At 49.7% G+C, this 17,383-nt stretch overlaps 5 protein-coding genes across 5 annotated transcripts; 2 read left to right on the forward strand and 3 right to left on the reverse strand.

Moving 5' to 3' along the window:
* Positions 1-312: 312 nt before the first annotated feature.
* TGAM01_v202950 (hypothetical protein) lies at positions 313-654 on the forward strand (the record flags this gene model as incomplete). The annotated part of the gene is made up of 1 exon (XM_018800469.1): positions 313-654. One exon carries the CDS (start codon positions 313-315, stop codon positions 652-654), a length of 342 nt encoding a protein of 113 aa, XP_018666611.1.
* Positions 655-1,045: 391 nt separating this feature from the next.
* Positions 1,046-3,077, reverse strand: TGAM01_v202951 (hypothetical protein; the record flags this gene model as incomplete). Its single annotated transcript, XM_018800468.1, has 2 exons — positions 1,046-2,713; positions 2,799-3,077. 2 exons carry the CDS (start codon positions 3,075-3,077, stop codon positions 1,046-1,048), a joined length of 1,947 nt encoding a protein of 648 aa, XP_018666610.1.
* A 1,474-nt stretch (positions 3,078-4,551) lies between these two features.
* TGAM01_v202952 (hypothetical protein) lies at positions 4,552-9,730 on the reverse strand (the record flags this gene model as incomplete). Its single annotated transcript, XM_018800467.1, has 2 exons — positions 4,552-5,971; positions 6,033-9,730. The coding sequence occupies 2 exons, from the start codon at positions 9,728-9,730 to the stop codon at positions 4,552-4,554; spliced, it is 5,118 nt and encodes a 1,705-aa protein (XP_018666609.1).
* A 4,041-nt stretch (positions 9,731-13,771) lies between these two features.
* TGAM01_v202953 (hypothetical protein) lies at positions 13,772-14,470 on the forward strand (the record flags this gene model as incomplete). The annotated part of the gene is made up of 2 exons (XM_018800465.1): positions 13,772-14,037; positions 14,119-14,470. 2 exons carry the CDS (start codon positions 13,772-13,774, stop codon positions 14,468-14,470), a joined length of 618 nt encoding a protein of 205 aa, XP_018666607.1.
* A 731-nt stretch (positions 14,471-15,201) lies between these two features.
* Positions 15,202-16,657, reverse strand: TGAM01_v202954 (hypothetical protein; the record flags this gene model as incomplete). The annotated part of the gene is made up of 2 exons (XM_024549094.1): positions 15,202-15,433; positions 15,486-16,657. The coding sequence occupies 2 exons, from the start codon at positions 16,655-16,657 to the stop codon at positions 15,202-15,204; spliced, it is 1,404 nt and encodes a 467-aa protein (XP_024406209.1).
* Positions 16,658-17,383: the final 726 nt, after the last annotated feature.

Consider the following 17,383-nt stretch of genomic DNA (forward strand, 5'->3'; position numbering starts at 1 on the left):
CTTCTCAACGACAAATTTTGAGAATCCCGTTAGCTTTAAGATTGACGTTTCGCTCATTCTGCTCACGGCTTGTTTTCCTCGCGAGATAAAGCATAGCAACGGCGACATAGAGAGACAGCGCCTTTGCAAGAAAAACAAAGAGATATTACAAAAGAGAAGGCCGCATCAAGCAAGGACTACGACCGACAAAACCGTGCTGAAAAGAACGATACTTTAAGGCTTTTCAATCATCTTAGCAGCCACTAGAGAAACAAAGTTCTCATTCCTCTTGCACGAGGACAAGCAAAGGAGAAAAGAAAGGGAATATTCAAAATGCTCCGCCGCCCACCGACAACCCTCCAAATCACAGCCGAAGACATCGCGGCCTACGAGGACCGGCGCGCCAGCGAAGCGCTCCTCGCGGCTCAACACGCTCGCGCGGCTGAAGTCGCTGCAAGGGCTGCTTCTGCTTCTACTTCTGCTGAGGCCGCGGGATCGAACGCCGGTGCTAGTGGTGCTGGAGAGGCGGCGACGCGGCAGACGACGGCGGCGATGGGGGGGCTTGGGTTGGGCGCGCAGGCGATGGAGGGGGTGCTGAACGATGGGGAGGGGAGGGCGAGGAGGACGAGGGAGGAGAGGAATGAGAGGATTGGGGTTGGGAGGAGGGCGAGGTGATGGGTGATGGATGAGATGGGTTTTGGTTGTTGTGATTTTGGGGGATATGACTTGTGTTTTCAATATTGTTATGAGCTTTTTAATCTTGGGGAAACGGAAGAGATGAACGAATTCTGTTATTATTTTAATGATGTGGTATCAACCTGTTCTAGCCAGCCGTGATCCTGATTCAATGCGTATGTCTCCAGTTGCAAACACGCTTCCCCCCCATACATGTCAATGGGTAATTACGAGTAATAGTAGGTAAAAAGTAACAGTAGCACCGGCAAGCCTTCCATATACAGAATAGAGAAAGAAAAAGAAAACAATTACAGCTACTAAATTCACTCCCAGTCTTTTTTCGCCGGCGGCCATAATGGTGGCCTAGATATATAGATAGCTATGTTCTGAATCAGCCGTTCCGTATCAAGTAGATCCAAAACAGCACTGCTATCCAAGTCACCCGCCATGCTGTCGTCCACATCTCCGTGGCCATTACTTTGACAGAAAATCTCTCCCCCCTGCCTGTCGTCGTCTTCCACGCCTTGCCGCCGTCGTAGTAGTCTTGGTTGATCTTGATCCGCGGCCCATCGGCCATGCTCCAGCGGTGCCTGTGCTTGCCCTTCTTGCCGGCCCAGCGCATGCTGCTGCCACCGCCGTTGCTCGAGCTTGACGACGGCGTGATTGGTGGCTCGACTTTTTCTTTGTAGACGGGGAGGAATGCGTTTCTTCGCTCGGGTGATAGTGCAAAAGGGGTGAGATTTAGGACGGGGACGAAGAATGCCCTGACGGCTAGGATGATGAGGGAGAAGAGGGTAAAGGCGATATAGTTCATGTATTTGACGAGTTGGTTGGGTAGTAGACAAAGATGGGTCTGCACCGTCTGCTCGGGTGAGCCTGGTAGGGGCTTGCCGTCTTTGTCGATTGGGTTGTAGAGACTGACCATGAGGAAGCCCGGAGTTGGCACGCCCTGAGACATGCTCATCGTCTTGACCGTGATTTCTCGCACGCTGTCCTTGGCCTCAGAGTGGACGAGCTCACAGTAATCGTGATCATCTCCAGAAAACACATTGACGACGTTGCCGACGCTCTTGACCAGCTTCACTGAATCCTCTTCTGAAAGCACGTTCTGGTATTGGTAGCCAGCCACCACTGATATAGAATTGCTGGTATCCAGGCTGCCATCGGGGTTGGGCTTATTCTTGGGCGGCCAGTGCTCACGCTGTGGTCCACAGGGAGTCCCAGGAGGACGGTAAAGAGGAACATGCGTAAGGAGCAGCGTGGGGAAGTCGGCAGCCCCTGGTCCGGGATCTCTCGACCATCGGGTCAAATCTGCGTGGTCCAGGTCCTCGACGTTGTGCTTGAACTTGGGCCCCATGTCCACGCCGTACCAAAAGTTGAGTTCCTTCTTTGCCATCTTTCGCTTTGTAGATTGGACGCCGTCGAGGAATTCGTGAACGGGTTTGTAGATGGCGCTTAGATCGTGTTTGTCTTTCTGCTCAGACGTCCCCGCGCTGAGGGAGACGGCATCGACCGAGACAATGGTGTGGTTTCCTACGACGTCGACTCGGTTTCCTTCTCCGAAATATGCCTGGTAGCGATCCCTCACGGACTCCTGGACCATGGCGCCAAAGCCGAGATCATGGTTGCCAGGCAAGCTCGCCACAAACTTCCGGCCTCTCTGCCACGGACCTGGCTTGCTCCCCGCCACATTCCAATCGAAAAAGATGTTCCCGAAGCGCTGGTATTCCTGCAGCCAGAATTCGTCGCCATACTTGCGGTGCCACGTCTTCACCCATCGCTGTTCCTTGGCTGTACGTGAACGGGAACCCCATTTGGGATCGACAAAGTCGCCTTGCCTCGGCTTCCATTCTCGCCCGCCTTCGAGCATGTCGCCAAGGAAGAACAGACTATCCGGGTGCAGCTTATGCAGCAGCGCATCGTAGCTTTGCTTGAGATATCGATCGGTAACGGCGACGACGACGGCGAGTTCCGCCCACGGCCAGTCGGGGTTGGTGTGAGGATCGAGGATTTGCGGATCGGCGATGAGGACGAGGTGATGGGGAGTTGCGCCTTTGGGCTGTTTGTTGCCAAGATTAGTGATTGTCCTTTTCTTCTTATATACCAGAAATCTCCAGAGAGCAATGGAAGCAGCATCAACTCACCCACTTCTCCCAGCTCTTCCAGTCACAGACGTTGACATGGTTGGCGTAGATCCAGCGCTCGCCCCAGAGCAGCAGGATCATCCAGAGAAAGGCCAGCAGATGCGGGAAGCTCAGCAGCCTCTTAGCCGTCAAGTTCCTCTTGAACTGGTGCAGCACTCTGGCGACCAAGACGGCGACCCTGTGCAAGCCCGGGCCTCTGATCCATTTCCACGCCAGATGCAGCAGCTTCGCGACGCCCCTGTATATTTCCTCGGCCACCGAGAGGTCTGAGGGGGGCATTTTCGAGCCCAATTGCTGCTCTCCCTCACGCAGAGGAAGGCGTTGACTGCGGGCTTGTGTTGTGTTGCGGTAGCAGGCTGGCCTAAAACAACTTGAAAGTCAAGGCAGGATGGCCATGCAGACATACGAGGTGGGATATATTGGCAGCAGTAGATGATGACAGCAGTCACCACGCCGTATGGCCGTAGTGGGCCTAGTATGGTGGTAGCGAGTATTATAGGAGGTCGGCACCTATAATCTGCGCCTAATTAGTCTGGGGAGCAGCGATTTAAAGTCAGGGCCCAGGGCTAGAAAATTAAAAAGCCACCCGCAAGCCTTGCCAGCAAAGCTTGTGCTTGGTGAAATCAAGCAGCGCAACTAGGTGCCGATTTCAATCAAGAACCCGCATAGCAATCACAGTAGAAGCATCTGCACCTGATCAATGATGGGTTTGCCATGTACGAGAGGCGCAAACCGATTCCGTCCAGATGGGGGGGCTCAATTACCCCGAAATAACGTACTTCCATGCAACGGGGCATTGCTGCAGCGATCGACCGCCTGAGCGGATCGCGCTAATACGCCTCAGCTGCTCCCTAATAGCACGCTGAAGCCGCAATCGATAGCGAGTACGGCTCCGGATGGAGCTTTTGAGACAGCGATCAGCGTAAACGGCAGCACATCTCCTTAATAGGCACCCAAGTACTCTATACTGTTGAACTCCAATTCTGCCAAAGCTGTTGGTGACGTGCGCAATTCTTCTGCTATAAATTGACACTACTATTACCCCCATGTTCTATCTCCCCTCGTTCTTAGTCAATATCTACCCGTCTAGGCAGGTCGCTCATATCGATACCGAGGCTCAGAAGACGATCCGATTGTATACCTTTATAGTGTTAAAAATGGAAGGAGCTTCCAACAAGTACCTGCCCGCTTGGCTAAGCGGTATAGCGTGTCACTAGTACTTCTGTGATATGACAAGGTGATCAGTTCGACTCTGATAGTGGGCATTTCTTTTTGCTCTTTTTCAGCATTTACTCCGATGCATAGATCGTTCTTGTCTTTTTTTTTCTTTTTTTTTTCTGTTCGTTTCTCATGCGTATGTTTTTGTCTCATTTGATGTTGCAATAATTCCTGTTCACGGGTGTGCGAATTGTAGCTCTACGTTTGCGCAAAGTCATGGCATTTGGCAAATTTGCTATGAAAGAAAACTTTTCTTTTCGCTCCCCAATGTAGGTACACCCTATATAGACAGCCCTGTACTTCTCAATCTATATAATCTGATATCAACAAAAGCTGGTATCCAGTCTGTATTCTCGATAACCAGTAATCGCAAGCTAGACATAAACACGCCAAAAGAAGAAAGAGAAAAGAAGAAAAAAAGCATTACAAGATCATGAAGCCTCTTGAGGCCATTTTGAAACCCAAAAAACAAGAAAGCCACAAATCAAAAGTTTCCTCCACCCTCATGCATATAGATCCCCAGTATATATTTCCTCTAATATCTCTCGTCGTCAACTTCGTCGTCATACCCCATCTCATCGGTCGCTTCCGGCTCCAGCTCTTGCTCTGCGGCTGGGCCCTTGGGCTTCTTCCTAAAGCTGAGGAACTTCTTGATCCCCGTTGGCTCTGCGGTCTGGAACAGGTCGTCCTTGGATGAGTATTCGTAGAATAACTTGGGAACCAAGATTCGATATGGCACTGTAATGCCAGTAGGGTCCTTGCAGTTTACTTCCATGTTCAAAGCGATATCTAGAGCTCCTTCTAGATTAACTTCGAGTCTATCGGTCTGCTTCATGTCCTTAGGCGATAGTCCTGTAGGTGTTCGGTGGAACGGACGGACTGCTGCTGGATCTTCAACTTCGTGGCCAGAGGGACCCCCGGCATGATAATTCACGGTTTGTGTCCGTCGAGGCGCTTGTGATGTGAAGTAGGCTTCGTCTCCCGCTGAGAACTCGTCATAATCGCTGCCGCCGCCGCCACGGAGGCCTAAGGGACGAGGCTGCCCTTGAGCTCGGTGATCTGCGAATCCGCCGTCAAACTCGCCGCTCCATTGGCCACTCATGTTGGCTTCGTCAAATCGGCTCTGGCTACCGTGCTGTTGTCCAAAGTACGCCGCATCAGCGCTCTGTTGTGCCGACTCTCCGCGTCCAAGGGACATGGTTCGAGTCACTCCTCCTCCTACAGGGCGTTGCTGGTCGACCGAGTTCCGCCGCCCAAAGTTCTTGAAAAGATTGCCCCCTCCTGAAATTGGGGGCCGAGGACCTCTCACGGACTCACGTGAGACATCAAAAGGCTGTTGCGAGGTAGACCTGCGCCGTCTAGACGAAAGCCTGCGAAGCAGACTTCCGCCTCCTGGGCTGCGACTCCTTCCTCGGTCTGACATGGGAGGCGATGGCGGTGGCGTGCTGCCCGGTGTCCACAGACGAATAGAGCACCAGTTGCGGTGAGGGAGGAGGTTATTGTTGTTCCTTGGCCTGCCATCAACGCCGTTTTGGAAGATGGGGATCATGGCTTCGTCTGTCTGCTTGTCAAAGTGGTGGACCTTGTTGCGCTTATTGAGCAGATCGGCGACGATGTCCGCAGGTGGGCGATTGACGATGGCGGAAGATACGATGTTCGGCATATACCTGGGATCGTTGTGTTTGGCCAAGCCGAGCTTGGGGCTGGAGTAGAACTGGCCAACGGCGCCAAGGTGGACGTCACCGCTCAAAATTGTGATTCGCACAGAACGGTCGATAGCTAGGTCTTGTAAATCTTCAATTATGACGGTGCGTTCTCTTTTGTGGTTCTTGGCTGTCCAATGGTCATTGAGATCATCCAGAATCTCATAGTTGTCATTGATATTGTTCAACGTTTTGCCGAGCACGCCTGTCTTGCCGATTGCCTTGACTGGGCTCATCAATTTTGAGGTCAAGCTGCGAGATGTCAGTAAGAAAAAATATACAGAGTGCTGATAACGCAATTTATGTTACTCACATGTTTTCCAGCCAAACAAGACGGGGATAGGCAATTGGAACTCCGAGAAGGACGAGCAGATGCTCTACCTGTCCCTTCCTAATCTCGGCATACATCCTGCTTGTAATCTTGTCCCATGTCTTCTCACTCAACACGACATCTTCAGTTCGCTCTGTGCGAGTATCCACAGCAAGCAAAGCGACCTTTCCGCCCATGGACATGTAGAGACTACGGCTAACTTCTTGGATGTATGGACCCGGCGACTCACCCAAAATCCAGCTTGGCTCAGAGCTCTCCGTCTCGGTCACAATACTTTGATGCTGGAAGAGCATATAGTATTTAAAGGCCACCCATCCCAAGCCTGAAAAGACCGGTGAGCTCATATCAGCGTGAGAGTAAGAGCCATATCCATCGAAAATATCATGGTCATCATACATGTTGACCATGGGAATTTGGGAAGTGGCCAGCCCGAACAAGCCCTGTGAGAACCAGGAACAGTATCGGTCTAGGTAAAAGTGCTCTAATTCAGTCTGCAGCTCGTATGTGAAAGGGGCGTTGAGCTTCTTTTCAGGCACAGTGATCTGAAGCCATTGGTCAAAGAGTGGACTGTCGTAGGCCACACAGTCGTTGTAAATCTGATCACCGCCGCCAATCATGGCATGGAATGGCTGTGTTTGGTGCGAATTAAGTACGTCGCGCCACATGGGATCAGGACCGCTCATCTCATTAGGATTGACGCTGATACTGAAACCATTGCACGAATGGAACATCATGTTCATCGCTTGTCCACGCCCAGGAACCCAGAAGGCCATAGCTGGACCACGGTTGATGCGATATGCGATCCGTTGTTGCTGCTCGCGAAGCTCAACCTCGATATTGAAACGCCAAAACGTGCATCCCTGTTCGGCGTGAAGACGGAAGCCTCTCACTTCCTTGTACTTTTGCATCTTCTCGCCATCAATGCTCGCTCGCGCCCGTCGGCTAGCAAACGATCCCGGATAGTCTTGGAGCCCCTGCGCTAGTGGTTCGTCTGGTGGGCTTCTTGTTTTCTCAAAGAGGCCCTCTTCAGACTCATCATGCGATAGATCTCTGCCTTCTTCGAGGTGGTCCACGGGTCGAACATACAGTGTCTCGCCACTACGGCCCAGCTTGGGATGTCCGGCAATCGGGTCCACATATTCGGGAGAAAGCTCACCGTTCACCTGGTGGGGAGGCGGAGGCAAGAGCTCGATATCCTGCACGAATAGTCGGAGTGTCGGCGCAATGTCATAAGATGATTCGGCATCATTGGTGACAATCATGACGCTACCTCTCCAAATTTCACGATCTTGAGCCGCTAGCCCCCGAGGCCTAGCTGGAGCTTGTTCATAACGCAGGCCACAGTATCTCAGAAGCGGGCCGCATTTCAAGTACAACGGGGGCTTGAACCGAGTGGGCGCGCTGGTATCATCGTACTCTCCATCGAATGCTTCGGCTTTACGTGGTCTCGAATTCATGCTGCTAATTCTTCGATGATGACCTCCCTGCTCCCGGTCCAAGTGACCGTTGTTTTTCTCCGCCGATCCGGCAGGCTGGTTACCAACAAGGTCGAGAAGGGTCCCAGATAAGGTACCGACCGTACCTTTCCTCCATTCATTTAGCCACTGGGGCGGGTTATTCAGACCATCGCCAGAACGTAGCCCCTCCGGGTTCTTGGGTACAAATCGTGGTTCGAGGCGCTCCTGTGATTGCTGCAGCTCCGGCGGCTCAAATGATTCAAGTCGCTGTTGTGGCTGTTGCGGTTGTTGTAGATGTTGTGAATGTTGTGGCTGTTGCGGTTGTTGTAGATGTTGTGAATGTTGTGGATGTTGCGGCTGTTGTGGATGTTGCGGTTCCTGTGTCTCCGGTATTAGGCCATGGTTCGTCTGATCTTCCAAACTCTTGACTGCAGAGTTTTGCTGTGGAAAGGCTCCCCGGTTCTTTAGACTCGCCTCGTAAATGATCCTGCCAATGGCAGCCGCGGGGGCATATTCAGCATTCAGCCCTCGATCCTCTCGAGCATAGACGGGTTCAGTGGTTCGCCGCTGCATAGCCTGGATTTCAGCATCGTCAGCAGATGCAGGGCCCTTCTTTGCTTCTGGTCGGACATTGGTCTGATCATTCACAGCCAGGGGCAAAGGAGGCAGCTCCTTATCGCGTGCCTGTTGCTGTGCTCCTATAGGATATCCTCGCGGAGATCCTTGCGGAGACCCGGGATCATCAAATTGAGCCTGAGCAGGTTGTGAGTCCGGCGGCAACCGACGTTCTGCTTCGACGCGTATGCGACGCCAGACGTCCGCAGGCGGCTCCTTTTTTAACTTGTTGCTTCCACTGCGTGTGAGTGAAAAGCCGGTGGATCCTTTGGGAGGCTGATTCGTATCCGCGTCGAGTGGTTTCATCTCACGCCAGGCATCGCGCTCGCGGAAGCTGAGGTTGCGCTTAGGCATATCTCCTCCTGTGGCAGGTGATGCCTGATCAGGGCCGGCCTGGGAATACTGAAGAGCAGCTTGGCTAGAATATCGGCGCTGATCATCCGGGCGAGAAGCTTCCTGAGAATGGAATCTGCGTTGCTCATCACGTACGGGCGGTTGAGGCAATTGCCTAGGTTGCTGGTCTTCACGCACAGGTGGTTGAGGTAGCTGCCTCGGCCGCTGTTCTTCACGGACGGGCGGTTGAGGAAGCTGCCTTGGTTGGTGCTCAGCCGTCGTTTTTGATCGACGAATGCCATCCTGGCTCTGGCGATAGTATGAGTCTTCGGACACTCGCTGTCCGGGTTGTACAGATTGCGTAGTTGGGGCTTTAGTTGAGGTGACGTCGCGCGTTGTGGCGGATCTTGATATTGTTGCAGCAGTGGGCGATTCGAATGCTATAGGGCGTTGGTTTTGTCGTTGGGTAGGAGTTGAGAGCGGAGATTGGTTTTCAGCAGCGTTGGCGGCAGCTCTTTTGGCAGCCCTTGCTCTAGCCCGCTGCTCTGCTGCTTCGACTCGCGCTCTCTTTTCCTCCTTGGTCATGCTGTCGAGCGTCAGCTCAAGCCTCTGGAGGGGTGATCGGTTGTCTGCCAACTTTTTCCGCCGCTCACTCTGCCCAATGGTTGGGGTTCTCTGGAGTTGAGCGGATGCAATGCTGTCTGTTCGGGCGAGCCCACTATCGACAAAAGGTTGCGGTGCGCCATATTGGCTGTCTCGTTGGGGTGCGTTGTATGCTCCGTAGCTCATGTTTTCAGCCTGAGCCGCAGATTGACGCGCAGGCTGTGCAGATGTCGGCTGAGAGGAGTAGTTGTATGAATCATCTGCATAAGGGTCGCGGTAGTTTGTTGGTGGGCCTCGAACTATAGTATCTGTGACAGACGGCGGAGCTGGGGACATGTTTTCGAGGTCGTCGGGGATTCGGTTTGATCGTCGATCTTGCCTGTCATATCTTTCAAATGCTTGCTCTTGGGGGAACCCACGATATGAGGCTGGTCTGGGAGCCAGGCCTTGATAGTCAGCTGCTGATGTCGGAGAATTGGGACTGAACGTCGTGTCGGTGGGAGCCTCGGTGTAAGTTGTGTGGACTGAGGCGCGATTGGCTTTGCGCGTACGCTCGATGTCCAATGAGCCCCTCTGGTCGCTTTGCGAGAATTCATTTGTGTAATCCGCTGAAACTCGCCGGCTCCGGACGCCTTTTGGCTGAGGCAGCGCGCCCCAATACGGTGCAGACATGGCTGCGCCTTGGCGGCTATGAAGTGAGGGCAGCTTCTAGTCCAGTAGATCGGCAAGCAAGAAGGGCCCGGTGCGACTCCAAATGCTTGAGGTTGGTCGTACGCCAATCCCGAGCGAACACGACCAGAGGCTGGATGTGATTTTTTGCCGCAGTGCTAACGAAGCAGATGCCAAACCAGGAGTCGAGTCGTCCAAAGGCAAGGAGTAGCGTAAGGGGGAGCTTGTGACGAGCTGCCTCGGCGCTATTAAGGCTGCTGCGGCTATACACGATGTCACCGGAGCATGAGCTGCGTAGTGCAGAAATGCGCGCGGCCAAGAGATGCGGCGGATTGATGTCGCCGAGTCTTGTGCTTGCGCCGAATATCTGCTCAAGCAGGAGAGAAAAAAGATTTCCGTCGTCTTGTTGGCAAACAAGCTAGCAGTAGGTACGGCAGTAGCAATATCCAAAGACCCGTCCACGGACCGGGGTGCCAGGCGGCTTGGGTGTCTTGGGTGTGAGATGATGTTGTGGCCAAGGGTCTGAGCTGGCGATTGCAGCCCAATTGATCGAGCGCTGCGGCGAATGAGCGCTGAGCCTGCGATCGAGCAAAGAGGCGGTCGGGAGCTGCAGGTCGCGGTGGAGGAGCAAGTGGAGGCGACGAGCAGCTCGCAAGAATCTGGGTGGCTGGCGATGAAGCTTGAGCAGCGGTAAGATCAGGTTGAATGCAAGGCACCAAGGCGGACGGGCCACGCATTTGCGCTGCGGCTGAGGGACCAGGGATGAGATAATGGGGCAGAGCTAATGATGTGTTCAATTAAACAGCTGCCACAGCAGCGGTGGGCAACATTTACGCTTTCACTCTTCTTATGGCCATGGGTGGTGATATGAAAGCATTCACACTTGGAAATGGGGTCATCGAAGCGCGTTTAGCGGCGAAACTACAGTTGCTCTCTGCTCTCTCTCTCTCTCTAGTTGTCTTTTCCTCATGACGGCATTGAGCCACAGCTTGGCCACCAGCATCGAGTCCAATTAGACCCATGCATGCCCTTTTGTTGTTTTTCCCATCCCCGTAAGCCAAGTCTGATGTCCAATGCAGCCACTCACTCACTGACTTGCACGATTGCTGGCATCCGCGGGCTGGGCCGAACAGGAACTGCTCCACAGTGCTCACGAGTCTCCTCAACCAAGCCTAATGGGAAGCACTCATGAAAGATAGAGACGCACCTGTCATTCTTCTGAAGACATGCAACGCAATACATCCTCAACTACTAGTACTGGTAGGTAGTCAACTACTAGTACTGGTAGGTAGCCGCTACGGTAAAAGAAAACAGCAAAGAGACACCATTTGGCAAAAAGAAAGTACTTATTCAGCGTCTGGGATTGCTCCCGGCAGGGCTTGAACCTGCGACCTTCGCATTACCAACACTAGCTTGACGCTGGAGTATTAGTACGAAGCTCTAACCAACTGAGCTACGGAAGCTGGACTTAGGGTTAAGGCTCATCCGGCATTTAGCCATTATAGCGTCTTACTCGCGCTCTCTGTTTCAAATGGTACTGGGACAATACTACTAGTAGTCAAAATCATTTTCTGCCTTCAGGACAATAGGTACTCATCCTTAAGCTTACACACGCAAAAAAAAAAAAAAAAAAAAAAAAATCCTCTTCGAGTCCTGCAAACTAAATGTCATACACGACAATAATAACTGGTTCGACCGGTTCCGCCATTTCTTTGGGGAAGCGCTATATAAGGTGTCCCGCGTCTACGTTAAAAAACCGACACAACAACCAAGTCAAGGATTTGCCGACGGATTAGTTGCCAGGAGCTTGGAGGCTGGCTGATGCCTAGGTTCCTCTTAAATCAAATACAAAGATGCTAAGCCGATGTTTTAGGGTGGTAAATACATATAGGCGGCGTCGGGTGCGACTAAGCGGATCAGGCCCAGCCTGCTGATAATGCATAAGCCAAGCATATCTTTATATCACAGGAAACACTACACTATATTAAAGTGAAGTTGGAGGGTACAAAACTGATATTAACAACGCGCTTAGATGAAGGAGGACATAGGAATGATTCACGCCGTTGTGAACTCGTAAATACATGTACCGTGTATGCCACGCTTTGCTCTGCTCTTATAGGGCGGGGCACCAGCCCTGGAAAATGCCCAACTTTCCTACCGCTTGCGCCCAATTTTCTCCAACGCGTAAGTTCTTGAACCTCTGTTACCAGCGCAGCAGCGTTATGTCTGCCGATCGCTACCTAAACTTCAGGTTACGAGGGGTCCCATGTGAAAGCGAAACCAGGGCCGATGTCCGTGAGCTCGTCAAGAGGATCCTTTCTATAGAAGACGGCGCGAGCGTTGCCGTTCATTCACTTGCAATCAGCCCTATCGAGCAAATCAGCAAAGTCGCAACTCTAAGTTTCTATGCTCTCCCAGACGGTTTGTCCGACTGCTCTAGAAATGAATGGGTATTTGACCTGCCGGCGGATGAAACTTTGGGTGAAGATGGCTTCAGCCGGAGAAGATCACTTGTGTTCGATACTCATTTCTCGGGTTTCACGCCGCTCCAACACACCAAAGATGATGACTGCTTTATTGAGTGAGCCAACACGAAGTTCCGACAGCATATATAACATTGACATTATATTTAGTGTGATTGCAATATCCGGTCTCGGCGGGCACGCGTTCGGTTCTTTCAAAGAAAGACATGGATCCTTTATGTGGCTCCGTGATGCTTTTCCGATAGATTTTCCTGGTGCAAGGATCTTAATATATGGTTCTGAGACTTGACTCATTCAGAGCAGGCCATTTCAGAACTTGGCAGACTTGGGCAAAGCTCTTCAAATCGACCTGAAAGGCATTCGGGTTTGTCGGAATCGCCCTCTTTCTTTCAAATTGCCCCCTCTGCTAATATTGTGTTCAGGAGTTCTCCCAATCACGTCCCATAGTTTTCATTGGACACAGCCCCGGAGGTCTTATTATTAAAGAGGTTTGCGTTTACTCCACCGAAACTTAATGAAAGAATTTCTATGCCACATACTTACAATCCGAGTCGCAGACCATAGTCAAGCTAAAAGAAGATTTAGATGAAAAAGATGCATTAATACTAAATTCTACTTCCGGATTCCTGTTCTTCGGTGTTCCTCACTAAGGGATGGCTATTGAATCACTCATTTCATTGTCAAAGACTACCCCAGCAGGAGCCTTCTTGAATCGCTTAATAAAAACTCAGCGCTCCTTCAACGCCTCGAAAGGGATTTCAGCAATGCATTCGGCATAAAACGTCTTCGAATTTACTTCTACGAAACGGAGAAATCTCCCACTGCAGTGGAAGTGCGCTCTTAAGCATCTTTTAGATTGCCGTCCTGGAATTTTACTTACATCTCGTTCAGATGGAAGACGGCAAATGGAAACTCTCTGGAGATCCTCAAGTCTTGGTCGATGTCTCATCTGCGACATGCGGCAGTAATCATTAACATCCAATCAACCGCAGCCATTCCGAGACGGTGAAATAAAACAACGAAGACGACGAGCTCTACATGCGTGTTCGGGTCGCATTAAGGCCACTGATAAGCGGATCACGGGGCAAATCTGTTGCCGTGGGCGGAGAAGCTGGAAATACTTGTGCGTAACAAGCCTTGACTCTACATACATGCATACAATATACTAAAGACTCCCCTAGCACCGGTATCGCTTTCCGATGAAAATACTGGTCTGTAGTTCGAGAATAATTTGCAACAAGTCACTGACTTAGCACAGAATGTCTCAGGCCGCTTTCTTTTCGAGAACAGGAACACAGGTACAAAGAGATTCATTTCGCTAAGAACACCTGTGAGTGGCTCCTCGAGGATTCGCAATACCAAGCTTAGATGAATAAATCACGAGGTCTTTTCTGGATCAAAGGGAATCCCGGGGCTGGAAAGTTCGTTCTTATGAAGTTCGCCGTTACAATGATGATGGATCGCAGAAAGTCCGGGGAGCTCATTGTGTCCTTTTTCATTCACGGTCGAGGAACGCCTTTGCATAAGAATTTAATGGGTTTTCCGTGCGCTGCTAAACACCATGCTCATATCCTTTCCGGAGTATCTCTCTCGGCTCACCAAATCGTTTATGGAACAGGAGAGACGGTTTGGGACTTACCAGGAGAACAGATGGAGTTGGACTAAAGAAGAACTTCAAGAAATCATGTTTGAGATTTTGACCAAGGGGACGAGCAACCGGCCTGTAGTCATCTTTGTCGACGCAATTGATGAGTGTGGACAAGATCATGCCAAATGCTTGTTGAGATACTTCAAAAACCTCATGGATATCGCTGAACACGAAGAAGCGTAGGTAAAGATATGCTTTTCTTCTAGACACTTTCCACTCCTTGGCCTTGACACAATCTCAACGATCTCTGTGGAAGAGAGAAATGACAAAGACATCCGATTGGTCATTCGAGAGCGACTAAAGCGTATTCAACCGGAAGCAAAGCGCCAGCGGATAGAGAAGGAGATATTGTTGAAGGCCCAAGGAGGATTCCAATGGATGGTCTTGATCACTGCAATAGTGATTGATGAAGTCACAGTTGGTACTAAGGAAGAAAAGCTATATGAGAAGATCACAACTACACCGGAAGCCCTTGATGAGCTATACAACGACATTTTGAGCGGCGCTACTGAGGCCGAAAAACATCAGATGACCAAGCTGTTCCAGTGGGTTCTGTTTGCTGAGCGACCTCCTGTCTGCACAAGAGCTTCGGGAGGCGCTTGCTACCGATAAAGACATTACTTGCACGACTGTCTCCGAACTTAGAAGCCACAACAGCTGGTCTGAGACTTTGGACGATTTCGAAAAGCATATTAGACACATTTCCAGAGGGTTGGTGGAATTCCACACCCGTGAAATCTGGGAGCAATACGAACCTGGCGGAGAAGACTCGGATCGGGAAGTTCAGTTCGTCCACCAGTCAGTCGCTGACTACATACTCCGGAAGTTCCACAACCACGTCAGATATTATTATTAATAATATTATAACTATTACTTTCTATTAATGAAATTAAAATGCTAGATTAAGAAATTAGTACTATTAATGGATGTATTTATAGTATACTAATATTATAGTACTAGAAAAAATAATAATTCAAGCATAAAGAGGAGTATATTCACTTGGCTTTGTAAAGGGGCTAGTAAAGATATTAAGTTTGCTTCTTCCCGACCTTATCCACACGGCCTATGGATTTGATCCCAGCCAGAAGTATATGGCGGTTAGGATCATTTGTTCAAAGGAATCGGTTTCTTCTTCACGAATTTCAGTATTAGAGTTAGACATTATAATACGCGGAAGTAGATTTCTTTCACGCAAGACAGTAAATGAATACTAAAGGACAAATGTGCGAGATTTTAATTTTCCTTCAAAGCTTAGCGGGGTAGATGCCTAGTCTTTCTAATAGATATTACATGACAGTCTATTTTATCAAGTGTGCAAGGGGCAGGGAGATTGTTGAATCTGATCAAATTCGCTTGAAAGACAAACCTTCTGTAAACTCGAATCGTCGTTTCTGGCCTTGGATATTGTCGTATTGAGTTTGGAAATGATCTAAAAGCGGCTGGCGAGAAAATATAATGCTATTGGCAGCAGATCGAGCTCCAGACCTCTCTGACCACAAAAAGATGTTCTGTGCCTTGAATAAATCAACGATTGCATTGCATCTATCTCGGACACGCGTAGTTGACTGCTCCCACCTACAATATGCTGTTAGTCTAAGGTGATATTAATAAAGATTTAACATCTTACGTCATATCGTCAAGCTCTGGGATCAGTAAAACGCCATAATCAGGTTCATGGCCATTAGGAGCGACTCGTTGGCAGAATTCTTTCCGTCTTCGTCCACCGTGAAGGAACCGTGAACAAAATAATTGAGATGTAGAGTCCGATGGTAGACTAAGGCTATCAAGAAACTGCTTGACCAAGGTCGATCTAATTTGTGGCGATGATATCAATATTTCGTAGATCTTGTAAATTAAAATAGAGTAGAACCTGTTTTGAAGTGTTTTGGCGTCAAGTTGAGATTTTTTTTCAAGTGCGTCTTTGACAAAGATTCTAGGGTTGGTAATGAGTCTGTAGTCCTTGGGATTTAGCGCCCCCCTAGAGTCATTCCAAAATGACTCTGGAGAGTTAGACCATAACGAGAAGTTTAAAGAGATTTTAATGGTGCTCGCTAGGGTCGTGTAATCTAGCGTTCTCTCTTTATCCTGTTTTGTAATTGGTATGCCGTTTGTTTCTGTTCCAGGATCTCCAGAAGTGATTTGCCCTTGTAAAGCAGCCTGGGAGTTTCTTAATGACAAACAATTCTTCTCAAGTTTGTTATCCGAGAGCTCTATAGCACTATCCTGGAATGGAACAGTTTCTGATGATGAAGCTGCTGGAGAAGAACCATCTGCTGGGAGTGAAGACGAATTAACGCATGATGCATTGTGAATAACTAAGGTATGTTGCTGCGGTGAAGTTGATTCATGCGTTTCATCGCGATCTGGAGCTGAACTTCGTTCAGATGATCGGGACCCCTCCAGAGTCGTGTCATGTTGTGGACTTTCATTTTGAACTGGCATTCTGCTTTTGTCCGATGATTGGGGATCTTCCAGAATCATATTGGGATCTGGCATTGTCTTTTGCTCTGATGATAAAGGGCCTTTGGAAGCGGTGGCGTGTTTTCGTGAGGATAGCTCAGGGAATATGCCCTCTAAAACCACAATCTCCTGAATTCGTTGTATCCTTGGTAGGCTGTTGCCCTGAGGTGAAAGTTTTGACTGACACGCATGGCGAAATACAAGAGGCAGTATTAAAGTGCAGATGTAATTAAATCCATCCTCTTTCTCTATAACAGTCAAGAATCTATCATTGGTGTCAAAGCCCTGTAAAAATGTGATGACATCGTGGATAGTTACTGAGTCTGTTTGATGCGCCATTATGGTAAATAAAGTATAATAAACCAGGTCCAGTGGGCAATAGATGGCTTTGACTACCAACTAACAGTACCAAGTTGATGAGAGTTGACATTTATTTACTTGAGGCGCGGCATACCTACTTGCAGAAAGTTATTTTGGCCTTTGGGACCACCCCGCTTGTTCTCAGTTCTCATCTGGACGGAAGAGCTTTTCCGCAGTGGGTGACGTGGCAAAAAGTGGAAACTGTTACCTCCTTTGCATGGGGCGGAGGACTCTTGTTTTATAGGCCAAGTCGCCATGTCACTCGCCAAGGATATAGAGGCTGCTGATGTACTTTATAAACTCTGTATATAAAAAGCAGTGACCCTTTGCGGTCCTAATCGCCGTGGACTCGGTATTCCAGTGGCAGATTTATTAGCGTACTTGACTGTCTTTTTATTTTTCTTCCTATATTGAGAAATAAAGTTAGCATTTGGCATATTCTTTGAGCCAAAAGATTTTTACCCTACGTTGGTACTATTAACTGCAGATCCTGCCAATAGTCACAAGAATTGGGGGAAGCTGAAAGAAGTATGTTAAACACCACGCATCCGTCCTCCTTGACAATGTCGCCTCTTAGCCGAAGCCTTCCACTATGGCTTTTCCTCGCTGTTTTAGGCCAATAGCTAGTTGTACATATGCATAGCGAATGCTCCTTAAGAACAGAATACAACGCGGCATTAACATGTCCTGGGTATTCTTCTGCGT

The sequence above is a fragment of the Trichoderma gamsii genome (assembly GCF_001481775.2).
Source record: "Trichoderma gamsii strain T6085 chromosome Unknown Scaffold_7.2, whole genome shotgun sequence".
Lineage (NCBI taxonomy): Eukaryota > Fungi > Ascomycota > Sordariomycetes > Hypocreales > Hypocreaceae > Trichoderma > Trichoderma gamsii.